This window comes from Coenobita brevimanus, chromosome 28 (assembly GCF_032717465.1).
Source record: "Coenobita brevimanus isolate Jiangsu-jjx chromosome 28, ASM3271746v2, whole genome shotgun sequence".
NCBI classification, from domain to species: Eukaryota; Metazoa; Arthropoda; class Malacostraca; order Decapoda; family Coenobitidae; genus Coenobita; species Coenobita brevimanus.
In genome coordinates this window covers 7,990,876-8,012,157 of record NC_136981.1, presented here as the reverse complement: position 1 = coordinate 8,012,157, position 21,282 = coordinate 7,990,876, and the positions used below count along the sequence as shown (strand labels likewise).

The 21,282-nt window shown below is 41.2% G+C and overlaps 1 protein-coding gene across 1 annotated transcript in view; it reads right to left on the bottom strand.

Moving 5' to 3' along the window:
- Positions 1-12,307: 12,307 nt before the first annotated feature.
- Positions 12,308-21,282, bottom strand: part of LOC145394793 (mitogen-activated protein kinase 14B-like) — a 69,360-nt gene continuing 60,385 nt past the window's right edge. Inside the window, exons 8-10 of the mRNA XM_080268578.1 lie at positions 19,946-20,024; positions 18,270-18,443; positions 12,308-16,001 (exon numbers count right to left, since the gene is read on the bottom strand). Of these exons, the coding sequence (XP_080124704.1) occupies positions 15,904-16,001; positions 18,270-18,443; positions 19,946-20,024 (351 nt within the window). The 3' untranslated portion in view covers positions 12,308-15,903. The remainder of the gene's footprint in view (positions 16,002-18,269; positions 18,444-19,945; positions 20,025-21,282) is intronic.

Here is a 21,282-nt window from a genome sequence, read left to right as displayed (position 1 = left end):
TGAAGGACGGTTACACAGCCGTTGTAAATTCTATTATAAAATCAGTCATATTTTCAACAGTAGTCATGTATTTGTTGACTTAATGCATTTTATATTCAAAAGATACGTAAACAAGGCTAGAGGCAAGAACTTAGTTTTAAATAGATCAAGATGGCCAGTCGGTGTTGACGTGGGCCAAGGTACCCGATTCATTTGACAATATGCTTTCACTTGACGGATAAATGTATAAGAACGGTTAATAATGTACTTATGCCTTAGTTTTCTATAGACGGACGCTCTCACTAGGTGGAACTGGTATACCCGCGTGGCTCAACTGCCTGATTATAAAGTCCCACGACTCATTCCGTCACCTAAATTGAAAATGGTGTACACTAGACCTTGTACTGCACAAGCTGGACCAGCCTGCAGTTCAGTGGGTACACGTCCCGATAAGATGGGGCCACAAGAACAAGATATAGATATCCTTTGCCCACACTAATACCACCCTGTCACTCTTTACCTTATGTATCTCAAATATAAAGATCATCATCAGTCACCACCAAGCATGTCATCATTAAGCATCAAGAGTAAGAACAGTGTGTGAGGAAAGGAAGGGGAAGGAGGAGGGAAGAGGGAGGGGGGAGGACGAAGGATGGAGAGAGGAGAAGGGTAGGTAAGGTATTTGGAGGGGGAAAAAAAAAAATCGGTGGGGGAGGGGAGAGGGAAGGAAAGTAAGGAACTAGGAGCAGAGGAGGATGGATGTATGAGAAGGCAGACATAGACTGGTAAATATATAGACTGAGAGATAAATGCTGACAGATAGGTAGGTAGATACAAAAAAAAACTGATAGATAAATAGACAGAAAGGTTGGTAGATATACAGATGTAGAAAGACTGATAGACAGGTGACAGGTAGATGCAGATTGGAAGATACAAAAACTGATAGAAAATAGACAGGTAGACACAGAAGTACAGACAGATGAGAGACATGAGATGGAAAGGTAAGATAGACAGATACACACACACAGACAAATAGACAAAAACATGACAGACAGATATAAAGACATGAAAAATAGATCGACTGACAGACGGGCAGACAGGTGCATGGAAAGATAAACGGATAGATACTGATAAAGGAAGACAGACAGACAGAAATATTGACAGATGGATGACAGGCAGACGGATGGATAGTTACATTTAGATCGACGGACAGACAGACAGATGGGTAGTTACAAATATAGACAGATGGATAGACGAGACAGATAGCTATGGACTGATAGATATATATAAAAGGATAGCTAGATGGATTGACAGATTGATACACACAGATATAGAAAGATAGATGGATAGACAGACAAGACAGATAGCTAGAAGGACAAAAAGACAAGAGATAGCTAGATGGACTGATGGATATTGAACGATGGATCAACAAGACAGATAGCTAGATGGATTGATATACAGGCATAGATAGGAACAGACAGACAGTCACTGATAGACAGAAAGACAGACATACACAGAGAGACAGACGGACATAAGATACATGGATAGGTAGACCCGGACAGACAGACGCATTCAAAAAGGACGACATACACAAAGATGGACATTGATATAGACAGATATAGAATGACAAATGGACAAGTAGATAGACAGGCAGATATGAACAGACAGATGGATAGACAGATTTACCCATGTCAACATACACATCCACCTGCTTCCTTCTTCCTCGGTGTTTCCTTCCTTCCCTCCCATTTTCAACATTTCCCTCTCTCCTTACCTTCATCTGTGACATTTTCTCTTACCCCTCCTTCCTCCTAACACACTTCTTCCCTTCCATCTCCCACTCTTACCTCCCTCCTCCCTCGTTTTCCTCCCTCCCTTTCTCTTCCACTTTTATTTCCTCCCCTTTTACCCATCTCTGCCATCCTATTCTCCTCCCTCTCTGTTCCTACTTTTTTTTCCCTCCCTCCCTCCTTCCCTACCCTTTTCCCTCCCTCCCCTCCTTCCTTCTGTAGTTAACTTTTTTTTTTTTTTTCGCCCTCCCTTCCTTCTTTCCCCTCCCTACTGTCTTATTTTTCTACTTTGCTCTTACCACTTCTTCGTGATTATTTCCTCCTTCCATCCCTCCCTCCCCTCGTCTCTGCCTCTTCCACACCCCTCCAAACTTCTCTCCTTTCCTCCCTCTTTCCTTTCTTTACTTTCACCGTTTTTCACCCTCTGTGTATATTTTCATACTCCTTCATTCCTAACCTTCCCTACATACCTACATTCCTTTATCCTTCTTCCCATTCCCTTTAACCTTTCCTTCCTTCCACTATCCCTTTAATCTTCCTTCCCTCCCTTCCTCCCTTCTTCGTCCCCAATAACCCTCCCTCCCTCCCCCACTTCCATTTATCTCTGTCCCCTTCCTTTCAGATATTCCCTACCTCTTTTCTTCCCTCCCTTCCCGTAACCTTACCTTCCTCATCTACTTTTTCTCTCTCAACTCTCGTTTTGACATAGTCCCTCCCTACCTTCCTCCTCCCCTTTAACTTTCCTCCCCTCCCTCACTGCTGCTACTTCCACCCCCTACCTTCCTCCTTACCACCTTTCAACCTTCCCTCTCCTCCCTACCCCTCTTCCACCTCCCCAGCCCTCCCCTCCTCTCCCTCTTCACCCAGCCGTCATCCAGCCTATCATTATGGAACAAAGCCTGACAGCCTGATACCACCCCACAGCCGACCACCGACCCCCATCACATACCCCCACATACAACTTGCCCTACATATCTCAGCTCCATTATATTAATACTCTTTTAACTTGGCGTAAAATAGCTATCTCTCCATCTTCCATTCCCAAGGAATGGAAGATATAATGAAGAATTAGCACCAAACCATATATGGCTATACGGCACTGAAGGAGTCAAGTGAAAGTAAAGGCAGAAACACTGAAATAACAAGAAGAGAGGTAGGACAGAAGAGCAGACAGTAAGGAATGACTGCAGACAAAAATGCCCCTTTCAGTCGCCTCTTACGACAAGCAGGGATACTGGGAAAGTATTCCTTAACCCCTTCCCTAGGGGGATCTTTCATTCCCAGCTACAAGAAATTACTTTCATTACATTTTTGTTATTACCCTGTATATTACTTTGCCACGGTGATGCATTTTTGTTTTTTATTGTCGCAGCTTAAATGTTTTTTTTTTTTTTTTTTTTTTTTTTTTTTTTTTTGCTGCTCCTCTGGCATTACGACAGGCATACGGCACCCAACAGGCAGCGCACCCTCACCCTTCTCTATTCAGCTCTAGTGCAATAGTTAAGAACAGCTGTCATTCATGTATGCTACAGGTCAGCACTGGAACTGTCTCCCACAGTCTGTATTTCCCTCTGCCTATGATTACCAGTCATTTAAATGCAATGTGTATAGACATTTTTAATTTTTCTTCTTGTTTTTCATGCAAAGAACAACTTTCCGGGCGTTAAGTCCCCCCTCCCTCTCTCTCTCTGCGTAAAATACTGTAATGATGACTCGCAGTACAGACCAATATTAAAGTGAAGAAAAACAGGGGCAAACATATGACCCCCGTCCTCCTCCCCCCTCTCTTGACCGCAGACTTTCTCCATAACTGCGTTGGTAACAGCACTAGGTCACTATGGTAAAGATCACGGGGGTCAGGTCAGTACAAAAGACAGGATGCGCAGCGCTGACTTCTTTTGTGCTTGTTTGAAAAGCCCGCCAGGCAACTTGGTATATAAGGTTCGTATGTGGGGTAATCGACTGATATTACCGTCCACTAGACAGATTTGCTTTCTTTTACCTCGGCTATTTACTTTGTTTTTTGAGTGGCAAACATTATATAATTTCCTAAAGTACTGAAACTTCCTTGTTATCTGGCAAATTTTTTCGCTTTCGATACAACACTGGAAATTCTCGGGTATGCCTAAGGCCTAAGACTGTGCTTTTGTTCCGTTCTTTGCGAGTCCATTTTTAAAATTTAATAATAGGCGAAGCTTTTCCACGCAAAGCATACTGTAGATACTACTACTACAGCATAAGACAGGGAAACACGAGGGTTATGGTACTTGGCTCTAGATATAGATCATCATCACATCCACGACTGCACACTTTTCTAACTTACCCCTTCAGTACGAGAATGAAGCTTCTGAAGGGGTTATATTTAACTAGATTCTGTGCAAGAAATATTCATTTGACCGTCACGAGGTGATCTTACATGGAGTTTGGACTGGTTGAGTACATGTCAACTTATTTCTCTACGTATTTGGTTCTCAACGTGTGTGTGTGTGTGTGTGTGTCAAAGCCTCTACTTAATGTCATGTGTACTACTTAATTACAAAATAGGATTAAGTTTCCTTCATAAACAAGGAGGGTGCGCAAGGGACGCCTTCCCGTGGTGACACCATACCTGACAGCTTCAGTAATCAGTACCCGGCTATGTAAACATTCTTTAACTCCCTCCCTATCCCCTCCCATAACGGTGGGGATAAGTGGACTGCATAAAGGCAGCTTTAGCCTACGTTCCACCTGGGTTCACGTTCAGTTAAGCCTGTGGCAACAACAACAATGATTAAAGAAAAGCTGAATGGCAGGAAAGGTGGGTGAGGCGACCCGAAAAAGGTTAACGCGGCTCTGGTTGAAACTCGTCAGCACGCTGAGCACGGTAGTCAGACGCTGGCTACGAATGTGAGTGGATGTCCTCAGGTCCATTTCTGGGTCTCACGTGGTGTCCGTTTTTCCTTATTTAGGCTGTATATTGGATCCTTATAATCTGCCAAGTCTTCAGCTGTCATCGGATGTAAACGACCTACTTCCTCTGGTTGACCCTAATGATGGCGTCTAGTGTATTAACAGGCAAGTTGTATTCACTTAATTTGTGTACCCTTCACGCGATCAGATCAGTGATACAGGTAACCTACTATCGTCAGTATATTTTTTCTCTTAAAACTCCAGTATTATATGCTGAACACTGACATTGGATTATATGGCTTAGTTGGTGGCTGCATAGGTTATACAGAGAATGAACTTACCTTATTACCTCCAAACTGAAATTCCATAAACTCTTGCTCTCGTCGCCGCATCCACTGTGTAAACAATGCATGCATCCCTGAAGATTAGCCACGATGATGGAAATAAAATCTCGAGATCCGTGTAAAATGTTATTCATCTTAGGTCTTCATGCCACGTGAAATTAATATATCTTCCATCCACAATAAATGAAAATAAATATACTACTTGGCAACTCATCTGAAAACCTACACTGTCTGTAATCCGTATGACGTCAAATAAGCACTTCAAATACTGAGTTGTCCTGTTGTCCTATATAGGAGCCACATTATCTTTGCTGTAGAAATGCATGTCAAAAAGGCTTGGATTTCCCCTTCTGAAATTTTTTTTTAGTCTGTCCAAGTGTACTGTACTGCCATAAGCATTATTATAATATTAAATGTTTGTATGATTACCTACATTTTTTTACATTCTCAATTTATCCCAGTTCATCCAATACAATTACCTTAATTTTTTTAAATTCTTACCTTGTCTCAGCTTATCCAATTTCTCGTGCATTTACTTAATATATTTACTTTCTATTTATCTCCTTATTATTGGTTAGGTTAGGTTAGGAAGCAGGAATGGTGTTTTTCCTTTAGAGATGTGACTCTTCTCTATTGCTCAGTGCTTTAGTGGTAGCCTAGCTGTTGCTGAACCCTTGTTTCTCAGGATGAGCAAACCCACTGACCACAGGCAAGAACCTCTTCAGTGAGGTCATCTTACAGGTACAGTACAGTATGTACACCATGTGGGGAACCAGTGGCCCCTTGTATTAGCTAAATGGCATTTCATCAGGGTCCCTACCACAGTGAGATGCAGGGAAATGTGAGGAGGTTTCCCTCCTGGGTGGATTCCACAACAGTTCCATCTAAGGTGCAGTGCCTTCAAATATATTATGATCTGCATCAGCACGCTGCTTCTTTTTTATATGTAAGTGGACAACAGTGGAAGCTGCAGCACTTACTGCTCATGACAAGAGAATTTACCAGCATGTGTTGATTTCCACCTAAGGGTTTATCCAGCATTGCTGGAGGGACTTTCCTTTTCCCAGAATGCTGAGGAGGGGAGAGGTGGGGTGAAAAAATAAAAGGAAAATAATAAGGAATCTTCTCACCTCAGCCCATACTTGACTTGGCAATAGGTCTGTGGTTCCTCTCTTGATATTTAACTACGATAATTGTGGCTAATGTCGAATTATGAAAGATATCTTCGCACCAAAAGAGAAACAGTACTATAAAATACTCTGAGGGAAGGGGGGTTGCAGAACTACTTTTTAAAGCACAGAGGAGCGTATTACATGTACCTGTATATAGTGTACTTATTTGACAGCTCGTAACATGACACTGATATGGTCTGCCTCATACTTCATGCTCAGATGATGTAAAGCAATGAACGGTACATAATGTGTAGTCTCTAATTGTCTCCACAAAAGTAAGTTAAACATGTGGTATATGAAAAACTGTCTTTCACATTTATGTCATTCTGATGTATTTCAGTACTGGTGGTGATGGTGATGGCAGTGGGTGGTGAGAGTGGTAAGGGACTAAGCACCACACCCATGGCAGGACCACCTGGCAACCTCACCATATTCCAAAGGTAAAGAGTGGTATTAAGACTTGTTACAGGAGTTCTTCAGTTGTTTCCTGTAATTTCGTAGTTAAAGTGTCTGTCACCTTATGTGCACCTAACTGGATCATGTCGCAAGAAATTATTGTTGCTGCTACATAACCCTGGTCTGCCTGACCAAGTAGGCATGACTGCAGATAAACAGCAGCCTCTCTTGGGTTCTCACAGGATCTATGCTTCATTAATGTTATGTCTGCTCCTTTGTGTAACACATGCAGTACTTCAATACATGCATTGTGTCATGTTGGCCTAAACTGTGAGTGGGGCATGTCATCTGTGCCTCCATCCAACGTAAATCCAAGCTGGTAGATTATGAGGGCAGGGTGGCATCCCGATCTAAGCCTAGCTTAAATGAACTCAATCAGCTCTATTTAATACCTCCAGCTTGACTTCAGATTCTGGTGAACTATAACTGTCACATTGCAGAGTGAGTGTGGAGGGTGTTGTGCAATTGCTGAGTGTGGCCAGACGTGCTGAGCCTCATTCCTGCTGGTGCCATGACCCACACACCACACCAACCCCACACATTGGCCCTGTCACACTACCCCTCTTCACCGTGCCTGCTTCTCCATGCCCTGTCCCCGTTCCCAGCCGTCACCTGTTTAAGGTATTGTTTGGGCAATTTTACTAGGGGTGGCAAGACCAGCTGCCTTGTTTGTTACAGTAGGTCACATTTTGTGACAATGGAGTGAAAGATTACTGCTTATATTCTGTGTGTCATGTCAGGTGGCTGTAAGGGGAAGATGGGCTGGAGACTGCTCTCCTTGTGGAGGCATTCCCTACAGCTGTGGCAATCCCAAGTATTAAAATGGATGTACCTTTGTGGCTCCAATTATACAGGATGAGGCAACATTATTCCTCAAACATCTCTTCTCTGAAAATGATTAGAGAAATGCTCTGTTACCAACCTCATGTTAATGTGAGGAACAGGATTAGGATGATGTGGCTGAGTGGCCACACACAAGCCAAGTTGGTTCTACCAAATGTTTTGATCAGAATGTACAGCCAGGACACCCTGTACAGGTATCTCTTGTATGACCAGTTTCACTGGGCATACCATTTGAGAATTCTCATAATGTAGGGATTTCTCCTTTGTTTTGGATCTTGCCTCATTCCATCTATAGGTGGAAATGAAGGTTGTGATGATGGAGAAAACAGCTGCCACATATGAGAGTAGCACAGGAGAGGAAAAAGACTACGGTGAATAACCGATATATGGTACTATACACTGTACTGTGTAAATAATCTCAAAACATATTTTGAGCTGGATGAGCTCTGAGGCCCAGCCCTACAAGATTTGTATGAAGTGTTGAAGGTACCTACACAAAGATACAGTATCGTATGGTGCCAAGTAAATAATGATATCCATTGACAGAAATCATCACTGTCATCATTCCTTATCTTTACCTTTATTCCCACAATACATTAAGTACCATCACAACTTATCAGTTGTATGGTGAGTGTGTTACAACATGAAAAATTGTGTAGTGTGGTGCTGGGTAGGTTACTGTGCTTGCAAGTTACTGTAGGTAATTAAACCAAATAATGCTGGGTACTGTGTTTTGCTTTGGCAGAACTCTTGGTGGAATATGTGGTGTGGATTTTTTTTTTTTTTTTCTCTCTCATCCACTCACTTGATGTAGTGCTGCCTACTTCTTCCTTAGCCTTTATCATTCTTTTTCTGTGCCTGCCCTCCTCTCGTCCTATTTCTCCCATCTTTCCTGTCACTTCTTATTGCTTTTCTTTCCTTTACAGGTGGCTTTACATTGAGTGACAAGCCAAATGGTTTCCTGTAGGCCAAGAAACCATTTACAATTCTGGGTGGTAACCATATAACCAAACCATATGTGCTCCCTACGTGTCAACGAGTGGGTTGGTGGAGGGTTAGAGCCCCTCCCCATAAAACAAATAACTCAAAGTCAAATGGTCACCCCTTACGGGATTATGGTGTCTGGCAATAGACAGATAGATAGAGAGAACTCTTGGTGGAATATATGGTGTGGATTTTTTTTTTTTTTTTTGCCTCCAGGTTTTGAAGATGACATGCAAGGAGGGGCATCAACACTGCTGCCTATCACGAGGCTCACAGCTGCGGCGTAGTGACCTGGGGCTGCTCTGGGGAAAGATGAGGATAGCTGGTGACAACGATACTGTTAGCCTGGGTCACTTAGAGAGCCTCGTCAACAAGCTGGCCACCACTTTGACACCACAGGGTCAGGGTGTCACTCCTGTTCACCTTGGCCAGGTAGTTCTAGGAAGCCTGCAGTTCTCACTTGCTTGTTGGCTGGTTCATAGCTAGTAGCTTCCTCTGCACAGATGCAAAACATCCTCTTGAAGCCAGAATCTGGAGAAGGTTGGGGCCTAGGAGTTGGGGCAAAAGGGGGACTATGTTGTGTCCAAGTCAGCCCCCTCAGAATATTAACCTTAACACTAGAGCCGAGGAGAGCTCCAGTTACGTGTTCCAGTATCAGTTGACTACCATGCTTTAATTTTCCTGCTAATTAGTTTGAATTTTCTAAAGTGTTTTAAATCTTCCAGGCACTGACAACCAAGGTGAACCCTCTGTTAAACATGGACCTGCCTGCTCTGATTATGCCACCAGCCAAGCAGAGAATTAAGACAGTCACCAAGAAGACCAGCCAAGAGTCCCACCTTCTTGCCATGCTTCAGGCTGCTGCTGAGTACCTCCTGGGCCAGAAAAAGTTGGGACAGAAGCAAAGCAGTAAATCTCCTGTTACCTCTCCAGACAACAGTGAAGCACAGGATAGCAGTGCTGTTTCGAGTGGTACGAATACAGACTTCCTAAGCAATGTGAAGGAACTGCTTGAAAGTGAATCCGTTAGTCAATTCATGGGGAAGGTAAATGATCGTGTGAAGAGAAGCACCGAGTTGAATGACAACACCATTGACACAACTGTCCTCAAAAACATAAACACAATGCAGGACACGACTGATGCTCTGTTTGAGAAAGGAGAGGCTGCCCTGCCTTACAACCAGCTAGGGTGGTTCTCACGGGCAATAGAGGCAGCAATGGATGGGTCATTATTTGTTGGGATAATAGTGGTGACATTACTGGCAACTGGATCTCTCCTTTCTGCAGTGCTACCCATGGTCACTGATTCCTGCCTTATTTGTGCACTCATAGGATATGCCAATACTGTTGCCGAGTCTGAGGGCAGTTTCTGAGCAGGTATTTTACTGAGGTAATTTGTTAATCCACTTACTGTTATTTATTTCAGATCATTATTGCTAAGTTATTGTGCAGATTGTTATTGTTAAGTTATTATGCAGACTGTTATTGTTGAGCCATGCTGATTGTTATTGCTAAGTTACTATGGAGTGTTCTGATAGGGATTATGTACCATCACCAAAATATAAGTGGAGGAAAGTGATGTCAAGAGTATGCTTTGATAGGTTGGTTATGGAGAAAGTGAAAGCAGATAGGGTGAAAAGACTGTGCATGTGTGAGCGTGATGATTGGAGGAGACATGGTAAGCCAAGAAGAAAATGGATGGATATGGTAAATGAGCGTGTACACAGTATGAAAGTTACTGGGGAACTGACAGGGGATTGAGTTGGTGAATTATGTACAAAGGAGCAAGAGAAGGTTTGGTACCCCTTTTCTTACTTGGTAGTTAACAGATTGACAGGTGCACCTACAGTCTTAAGAAAAAAAAATAAATGTGCAAATGGTTAGGCCTGTGAAGTGGAGCAGGATTCCACTTCCGGGTACTTGGTCGATGCATGAAAGTGTCTGCCTGTTTCACTGATCATGTTATTGGCAGTTCTCCCTCTGTTCCGATATCTCATTCCATGCATTCTGGATCCTACCTCATCCCATCCTCAGGAGGGCAAAAGAGTTATGTTGATAATGAATACAGAAATTTTTAGGAGGATGTGTGCCTGCTATTTCTGCAGTACAATATACAATACAGACAGAACTCTGAATAATACAGAATGGTGATTATGGGATCTGGCAATAGATAGATAGTATGTTCCGGGATTTGCCACTGTCAGCCACCTGGTTAAGGACAGATTTTTTAGGCATTGTACTCTAAATTAATCCAGTGAAAAAGGGCACGATGCCTTCCTGGTAATTTGATAAATACTGTGTAGTATCTGAGTTTAAAAACTGTATAATAGTACTTTCATACTTAAATTGAAAGTAATACTGTATGTGAGTGAGGGAGAAGTGGATGAATATGAAACATCATACAGTTCAGTATACAGATTGTAATCAGACTAGAACTAGAAATGAGAACTTTGCTCCTACAAAAACAGTGATTAAATTTTTTTTTGGTATCTACAGTAGTGCACCAACTTTCGCTACAGCAGGATTCGCGGAATCCACTTTCGCGGCATGCACCAAATATTCCCTAACTTCCACTTTCGCTTGAAAAAAATCGATTTTCGCGCACAAATTTTGGGTTTGGGACAATATTTTGAACTTTGAATTTCCTGCACTGCCCGCCCGCAACCCACCGCCATCTTGAATGACGTCATGTCAACACTCTGTCCACCCATTCCCGCCATTGTGTACGAGCGTGCTAGCTCCATTGTGTTGGATTCTCACGGTTCAGTGGCCTCTACTATACCTGGTAGTGTGGGGATTGGGCCTGGTGGTGTGGGGGGAGAGCCTGGTGGTGTGGGGTGAGGGCCGGGAGGCAGTGGTGGTGATAAAAAGTGGCCGGGACATTCAGAGTCGGGAGGAAAGGCCAAGGCTAAAAGAGAGTATCGTGTTGGAGTGAAGAAACGGCAGTATAATAAGTTGCATCTGAGGAGGCAGAGAGAGAGAGTGGTAGCGAGGCAGCAAGAGGTGGCGCCAATACGTCTGGCATGGCTAAATAAGCCCGCCACGTGCCTCGGATACTTACCCCCAACATCCATTAAACACCTCAACCTGGTCTCTGTGGTATGTTTCTCCTCATATAATGTGTACTGTACAGTTTTTATTGTTTGTATCTCACAATGCAATGTACAATAGTGATTTGATGTACTGTATTGCAAGTGAAAATGAAAATCTGATGTTACTTTAGGATAACCGGGAACCAATTAGCCTTTTTGCCATAAAGACAATGCCCCAACTTTCGCTAATTCCACTTTCGCGCATTATTTTGGACCCACTACAGTGGTGCCCCACTGTATAATGAGTTTCATATCACCACCTTTGATGTGTAGCATCCTAAAGTTAAGGTTACGGTAGTCCTGAACATTTAAGGGTAAGGGACTAAACAGAGTCTGCCAGAGATAGAGTAGCATGGAGCGTTGCCATTAGGTGATCAAGGCTGACACATGCAAGTACATCACAGCCCTTATGAACAAAAAGACTCTGGTTACCTGTGCACATTTCAAAACCATGTGCAAGATATAGTTTTTCCATATGAACCCTTCTAACCATTAAACCATCAGATACCGGCATTTAAACATTTAACAATATTAATTACATTCAAAAAATGCTAGTGCTCCTTGAAACTTAATTACTTATTATCTACTTGGTTCTGCAGCTTCTTCAGGTGGATGATCATATACTTAATCAGCAGTAACTATATGGCAATCCTTCGGGTATAATATGCAAACATCAATCCTTCAAGTATTGTATCCTTAAAATCTTTTCAGTATACTGTGCTTCTCTTAACACAGAAATGGAAAAATCATACTCAAACTTTATAGTTGGAATTTAATAACATAAAACTTTATAGGATCTACCATTCTGAGTGAGTCATTATATACTCGTATATATAAATATATTGTATCCATAAATTTTAACTTATACACTTGTATGTGGAAGGTCAAGACTGACCTGCCATCAGCCCTGCACCAGCCATTTGCCATACAGCCTGCTTTTATGTGCTCCCAACATGTTACATGAAAGTCAACTGAGAAGTTAAAGATGCAGATCACATCACATTAGCTTTACACAGTGTAATCCCCGTATGCACAGGCTCCGCCTGTAATGAATGAATGCCAATGTAAGACTGATAAAATGTAGGACCAGGAACACTGTTTTTGCAGAAAAAGCATGCCAATTGCACTGCAATGTTTTTATGCACAATCCTTGACAGCTGAAACTGCCCTTGCAATTATTTCCCCCCCCCCCATTTTAAAAAATTCCATTTAAACTTTTTAGTCACTGTTTTAGGTCAGCTTTACCTGCATACAGTAGGCTGTGACCTAAGGAAGCATGTCTAATGTATAGTTGGGGTCAGGTCAGAGGACTGGTCAATGCTTAGGTTCTTGAAAAGGGATATGGATCTCCATGTGAAACAGGTTCACAATGCACTGTACCCTAGGTACCAGCACATATTGATGGTCTACTGTACTTTAGTACAAGGTTCTATGAGAGGAAGAGTTCAATATTACTTCATTCTGTGAATGGCATACCTGCCAGTAAATTTTACCTTCTATGGTGAGAGGTGAACTCTGCAATCAGATGGGTAGCTTGAATAATTTATGAATGGTGCAAGGCTGAGCTGGGCTGGAATACAGTACTGTAGTTTGATTTCTGTTATTTAAGTAAGTTGGACATCATCAGAGGCAGATCACTTCCAAGTGATCAAAAAGTGACAACATTAAGTGCACTGTACTCAATTTAAAATAAAAATTCCCCTCTAAAATAATGTAAAAAATGTACCATATTAGCCTGCTACTAAGAAAGCTGCAGTATAGAGGAATTTTAATGATTGCTTTAAAAAAAAAAAGAAATGATCACACTACACACCCTCTCACTCACCATTACATTAAACATTTATATAATTAATCTTGCACACAAGTATTGCAGCACGTGAGCCTGGGACTACAATTTCATTTAAAATAACATTGCAGTGATGACACCACGCTTGGCACACAAACACGACGAAGATAAGGCTACACCCTCAGGGGCTTGGTTGCAGGAAGTAATATTAATGCCGTAGTTCTAGGAATTGTACAACTTAGTAACTTCCTCGTGCTTACCCACACTGTCGAAATGAAACCGGCATCGCTGTATTGGCAAACATATGGTAAAACAATTTTCCCATTCATAGGACAAAATTAACTCCACCCTACAAGTTGTCTCTATCTTGAACTTGTACTGTGACCATGTAGGGATGTGTACAGGTATGGTTCTGCAGGGTTACAAACCCTACCCTTTTGCCCTGCTGGTTACAAAGTGCCCACGTAGACTGCATGTTTTCTTAAGTCAATTAAAAGACTGTGCTTAGGTGTTCAATGAGGACTAATGACTTAATAGGAAACTCATCATCATCAAGCTGTTGGAGAAGTTTCTAAAGCCCTGCCACCCAAGTTGTCTATGCATGTCACTGTAACTATGTATGACCACCAAGAAAGGGGGCTGTACTTATGCCTAGGAAAGAAGTATCATACCACATATATGCAAATACAGGATGTAAAGTGCAGGAACATGTCAGTGCTTACAGAAAAAAGAAAAAAAAAAAAGTAGTGTATTACTAGACGACCCTGCAAGAAAGCACTGCATACAGACCTTAAATTCTAAAGAGCTGCAAGAAGTATGCAAGCACAGTATTCCTAAGTCTACAGAAAGCAGAGGTGAGTGATTGCTAACGCTTCTAGTTTACTGTGATTCTCGGCTACCAGACACTTTGAGGCAAAATATTTACATCACACGGACACGCCTGCCATTATGCAAAGTTTTTCCTAGTCTTTGCTTTGTCTTATTCTGGAGTGGGCTTCTTACACTTATTTACAATTGACTCCTTGTTGTAACTTAATATTTGTTTTTGCAGTAAGACCTAAAGATTTGAGAAGATGCCTGTCTCCTTTCCTGGTCCTTACTGTAAAGCAGAGTATGTAACACGATAATTTTCTCCAAAACTGACTTTTTTTTCAAGAGCAGGAGATGCAGGAATATTGTATTGTGCACTCTCCTCCTTCCTTCGAAAACATGCACCAGTTACAAAAAATACATCGTAGGTTCATTTGTGTATCCCAGCCTTGAAGCTATCTCTGGGAATGGCAGCATACATCACACTGTCAACAACTATTTTGCAGTACATCTCACACTGCTCACACACACACCACACAAAACATGCTGAAAACTTAAATCTCAGGTCTTCTGTGTTTCCACAACACTGTACTCTGTCACCCTAAACCATGAAGTCTACCCTCTACACCAGTACTGGCGGGTCTCATTACATGAGTGGGTTATGTTAATGGAGGACTGCTCGGATAGCGAAAACTTGCATAACGGAAAGAAAAATAGGATAGCGAAAACTCGTAAAACGGAGTACATAACCTAGAACAATAGGGTTAGGTTAACTGATTGTGTTCCCATGACTGAATCTGGGTCTAAACTGCCCATGCTCGAATCATCGGTTTCTCATGTACCAGATGCTTATTATATAAAGGACCTGCCTGCATAGCATTCCTCATCACTCAATTATGTCGATGTTCATACTTAACCCTTTCAGAGAGAATACATGTTATTCTTAATACCTCAGTGTAACAAAGACCTCACACAGTCGAAGAAGTGATAAAGGGCTTAGTGAAATACTGTATTCAGTTTTAAAAATTCTCGTTTGAATAAAAGTGTACAGAAGTAGTCAGAATAAAATTGTAAAATGTTTCATCTCAGTGAAGGGGTCAAGGAAGGCAAGGATGAGGTGTTTTATCATGACATTTTCAACTCTCACTCACTCATTCCTTACCAATCGTATTTCTTACTAATAACCTTAGTGGATTTAACTGATAAGCCACCTTATTCTCTCCCCTCAATTCACCTTTACTTCCCATCACACTACTATTCACACCTCATAATATATCAACCTCTTCTGCCTTACCTTCATTAACTAAATTTATTACTAAAACTGAAAATATGGACACGCCCTTATGGTTAATAAAAACCATACTTAAAACACCTTCTTCCTTAACACAGAAAGCAATGTCTGGAGTTCACCTGACTGAATACCTGTACCAGTAGTACTTGATTTTAAATTAGGGAGATGGCAGAGTTAATACACCATCTGCCAACAGGTTCTGCATATGGACAAGGCAGTGATTTAAAATTTTCTGTACGTAGAGTACAATGGCAGCTGAATCTTGATTACCCAGTACAATACACAGGGCCGATGGTGAATCCAAAGTCTGTCACAAGTTTGAAAGAAATGTTTGATTCTGTGTATGGTAGAGAAATCCTGAGGCTGCCTTGGTGTGTGCAGTAAGTAGCAAGAAATATTCCCTCCATTCCCCTACCATACAGCACTACGTTGCGTACAGCGCTACTTCACTTCGGTACAGCGCACCACTACTTTCCTCCCGCAGATGCTGCCTGTGCCTTCTCCACCTCTTCTGCGATGACTGTTGGCTTGGGCTTGAAGTTCACCACCTCCTCATAAACCAGCTCTGTGGCAAATTTAAAGACTGATCTAATGCATGACTCATTTTCAAAGTTTATTAAACTGGCTGAGATGAAGATATCACTAAGCCTCAGTGTCTCCACATCAGCTTGCCTCTAACTTGGGTAATTGGTTGACATCAGGCACAGCATTGTGGACAAACATGTTATGGGAAATACTGGACCTGCTTGAGGCCTGCCTGCCTGTTTTCTTGCCTGGGTTCTACAAGCCAGCCTGCCTGATATGGAATATCCTGCCTGTCTGAGCTCAGCCTGCCTGTGGCCTGTCTTCCTGTCTGCCTGCATGCCTGTGGCCTGTTTTCCTGTCTGCCAGCTTGCCTGTGGCCTGTCTTCCTGTCTGCCTGCATAACTGGGGCCTGCCTGACTGCCTCATCGTACTTTGCATTTTTGTCTACAGCAGAGTGCTTTATTTTTCACAAATTTTACTTCAGCCTGAGTCACATAGTTTTCCCTCAATAAGTTACATATTTCTTCTACAATGCATATTTCAATTCTTCTGAATGTGCAGAATTTTAATTCAGCTCAAAACATTGCAGCCACAGCTGGCAGTGTCAAGAAACTCCCTCAGCTCATCTACAATCTTGATTCTGCAGTATTATTGGAATGGTGAGCCTACTTAAAGGTTGAAGAGGCACTTGCTGGGCACTTGGGCAATAGATATGATGGAAGGAGATTAGGGATGCTCCAAGCATGTCTCCCTGATACCAGACTACATGCAAGATGAATAAAGAATCGACCGTTAATTTTGCAGCAGGGGATGCTCAGGTGAATGGTCTTGCTCCGTGTGAAACTTCAACTGTCAAGCTGATTAGCTTAGTGAAGAGTGAATGTATTGATGCCTTGCCAATGCATTTTATTTTTTCTTGGGCTACCACCATAAACTATGGGTACTTGGCCATGCAATATAAAAAACAGAGGTTGTAATTTGTTGTGTTGTGAAATATGATGGGCCATGTGACATATGCTGCAATAAAAGAAGCCTACTGTATATCAAACAACTTACATATCAAGACAATGGACATTCTATGACTTAACCAAAGCAAATACAATAAGAACACTGGTCAACCTAATTTCAGGCATAAAGCACTACCAACTATGGCATAAACTTGCATGTGGTGCCTTTGGTCATACTATAAACATGCAAAACATATCACCACATCTTCAATCAGCATATACTCAAGGGCCACAAGAAGAAACCCAGCAAATGCTGAGTATCTACTGTATTCCCAAATGACTTAACCATTTCTGATGTATAATCTACACTTTCACCTCCAACTTCCTTTTAGGAGGTTGCATAACTGCTGTTGTACTGCCAATGACCAGAGTTGTCCTCTAAAGACTGCTAAATGGCAGCCAGGAGCAAAGTAAAACACCACTTTGTCTCACAGAACAAAAAGCAAGTGCAAAGGAAATAAAAGGCAAGGCCAAATCTGGAGTGCCTAACCCACCCCAACTAAGCAGGTAAGGGAAGGCCAGGAGGAAAAAAGCAGACACAAAGCTAAAGCAAGAAACCTGCTTTAGTACGTTCGACACACGAAACTCATGCAACTGGGGCTAAACGACACTGATACGGACCATGGCATAAAACTGGACAGCCATGAGGAATACAGAAAAGCATCAGCATTAACACAACAAAAATAATAAAAAGTCCAAACAAAAGGGTACCAACATAGGCAAGATTGCTTGCTTTTAAGACTGTTTCTAAAGACAATAAACATTAAAGTTATGCATCAGAGTCTCAACCAGAATGATGCTGTTATGGATGGGGATGTTCACACCATATTTATTATAACTGTCCAACCAATGGTGTTTTGCAATATCATAGTAATTTTCTATCATCTGGAGCAATACGAGGTATGGAAGCCTAATTTAAGCATGGCATTGATACTTTGGTGGATTGTTAATGTATGGTGAATACAATATATATATATACACATCTGTGTGTGTGTGTGAATAGGTCTAAAGGTGGAGGAGGTGTGGTAGGCCAAAATGGATGTGACTGGATATGGTAAACAGCATGTGAAAGAAAGGGCTATGGAGGGGCTGATGAGGATAGGGTACAGACATGGGATTGAGCTGGCTGAATGAATTTTGTATGAAGAAACATTGACTGTGATCAGCAGTACTGCACTGGAATTCTATGGCTACTGTCTAAGGCTGGTTTTGAATAATCTTGTACTTCTAATATTTAAATAGTAATAAGTCTAATTTGAGAAAATCAAGGATTATTACTGTACACACACACACTGCCTCACCTTTCCATTTCTCTGTGGGCAGCTCCATGTCCTCAAAGCTCTGATCATATGGGTCTGAGTCTGGCTCATCTGAGGGGTCTGCATACTGGGCCAGGTAGGGGTGAGCCAGCGCTCCCACCGCTGTCACTCGGCGCTCACTGTCCAACTCCAACATCTTCTCCAATAAGTCCACCGCTGACAAACAATATAACTTTTGTGCCAAATGCTTCAAAAAGTATCACAAAAACAACATTGTCATATATTGTCCCCTGTGAGATGTATGGTCTAGAACAGGGGTTCTTAACGTGGGGTCCGTGAAAGTCAGAACAACTGAGAACAATTTAGCGATATTGCGTGATGCCATTTGGCAGCATTAGCTGCCTTTAAAAAAAAAAAAAAAAAAAAAAAAAAAAAAAAAGTCTTGAAGAATTCAGGTGTTCGTTGACACAAGCCTACTCTCGTCTGGCAAGGTGAACTATGGGTGCTCTGATCCCGTTTGGTACTATATACTTTTGTGAGTCAGGATTTTCAGCGTTTGTTACTATCAATACGAAAAGTCGAAATCAATTGGATGTCAAAGATGACATGAGTGTTACCTTGTCAAAGACCACTCCACAATTTCATTTTCTTCTTCATACCAAACAACAGGAACCTTCTCATTGGAATGAACTTTTTAGCAGACTTATAGTTTTGTTTTGTTTAATTTTCACAAGTTGGATGTATTTCACCTTTTCATTGAGTGGCCTTTAGTTTTTGCTCGAAAAAGAGTGACGAACATAATTCTTTGTAAAGATTGTTTTATACTTTGTGTACGTCAATAAAACAATGTATATTCATTGTATGCAAAATGTTTTATGTGCTAATGTGCATTTTTCTAGGGAGGGGGTCCATAGCTTTAACCAGATTCACAAAGGGGTCCGTGACTCAATAAAGGTTAAGAACCACTGGTCTAGAATATTTAAGGGCGAGTGTCTAACCTATGCCATGCATAACATCAAGTTACAGAAAAACTTCATGACTGCAAAGGATCTGAAGCTATTAACAAACTCCCTCCTACATCACCACTATTCATTAATCTTCCTATTTCATCCCATTGTCTCCTTCAAATTCATACCCTAATACTGTACATACTCTTGCAGCATCAGAATCTTTCACTCTGTCATCAACAAAAAATTATGATGTATTTATTATTGTCTTTTAATATTTTCAGTGTGAGGTCAGGGATGCTTCACTGCTATAATCTTGCATCCCTCCAAGTTATTCTCCTGCTGGAATATTGGTGGAACTTTAGCACCTGTAATAGACATGTTCAAAGCTGTTCTAGATGGCCACTGTTCTTCTTAACCTACTGTCAGAGATAATCCACAAGGTCTTGTCCTTGCACTAAATCTCTTTCCAGCCAATCATTTTATGCTCCAATGGAGTCAGGGCCCGGGATAAGGCAAGGTATTTCTGAGTAACAAATATAAATTATTCTACAAGAAATACTAAATAAATACATAAATACTGTAATAAACTAAGTGCTTAAAATACCTCAAGCCTCAATTATTCTATCACTTTACACATCACCATCACATTTCATGTACTGTACACAGACTAACAATACCTCAGTCATTGTACAATTACTTGCCCTAACCTCTTTTTTCATGCAAGCTTCATGCCACTCACTCCTGTTCTACTCTCTACCCTTCACTCACCAAGAGGGTTGGCACCACGGAACACTTGTCTGAAGTCCTTTTTGCGCATGTGTGGCAGTGACCTGATGTAGTTACGAGCCTGCAGGAGTACACACCACATCAGACACCCACAGAACAATAATAACTGCTAATTATACAGACACTTCTTCAAATTAACTCCTGAAATCTGCCTGACAATGTTTTTAGTTATTCTTGTTGATCCCTGATATTATCCTGAGCACTGTGAAGTAACTCCAAGTGCACCAAAACTGAAACACAGAAAACAAACAACAGAAAATAGAATTTTGGACATACAACACCTTTGGAGTCCTAACACGGAGTTTCATATATTTCATGATGCTAGTCCGTGAATAAATTTCAAAGGTGAAAAAAAAAAAAAAAAAAAAAAGGTCTAACCTCTATTTTCTTGGTTTATCGAGTGGCCCCTTCAAAGTTACTCATGGAGCTTCTCATTATTTAGGGAAAGGCCTCTCTTGCTGAAGTGACATCAACATATCTAACTCTTACACCTCAAAGTCTCTCCTAAGCTGAACAAAATCATCCGAGGGGAAAAAAATAAAAATAAAAAATGAAGTAAAAAATAAAGCTGATGGGATTAAAAGTACAGGCAGATAAAGACACATGTAAACATCTGTATGGGACTGTATTCTATATCTCCAATTCAGTTGTAGATCTATGTATTTCTTGTGATTACAGAACATGGGAACATTAACACCACCATATTCCATATAAATAACATACAAACTGATATTAACCAGCCATATCCAAAAATAAATTGCTAAGGAAGAGTGTTAGGGAGCTTCCTTAACCAAGAAGAATATGGACATTTGTATACTTAACAACATACAAACTGATATTAATGAGCTGTATCCAAAAATAAACTGCTAAGGAAGAGGTGTTGGCAAGCATACTTATATACGTGAAATCAACCAAACACTACCTCCCCAGTCCCTCCAGAACCCATACAAGTGCTGACATTCTCTTTAATCCACCTTATTTCAAACTTCCATAATCTAACCTACAGTATATACTAAGACATAAAAAACATGTGTGATTTAGGGCGACGTGTGACTAACTAGCAGAGACATTTAAAAGAAATAACTCAATTTCCTGTGCTGGCCTTTAATAATAATAATAAAATCAGGCACAACACAATCAAAAAGTATAGGAAAAAACTTCACCATGATATATATGCTTACTTCTTTCTGCAACCTAAATAACTCTTCTGGTTAGTAAAATATTTTAATAATAATACAGTAATAATAAAAATATCCATCCATCTATCCATCATCCAATCCTACATTACCCCATGAGGAGCATAGGAGCCCGGGGCTAGG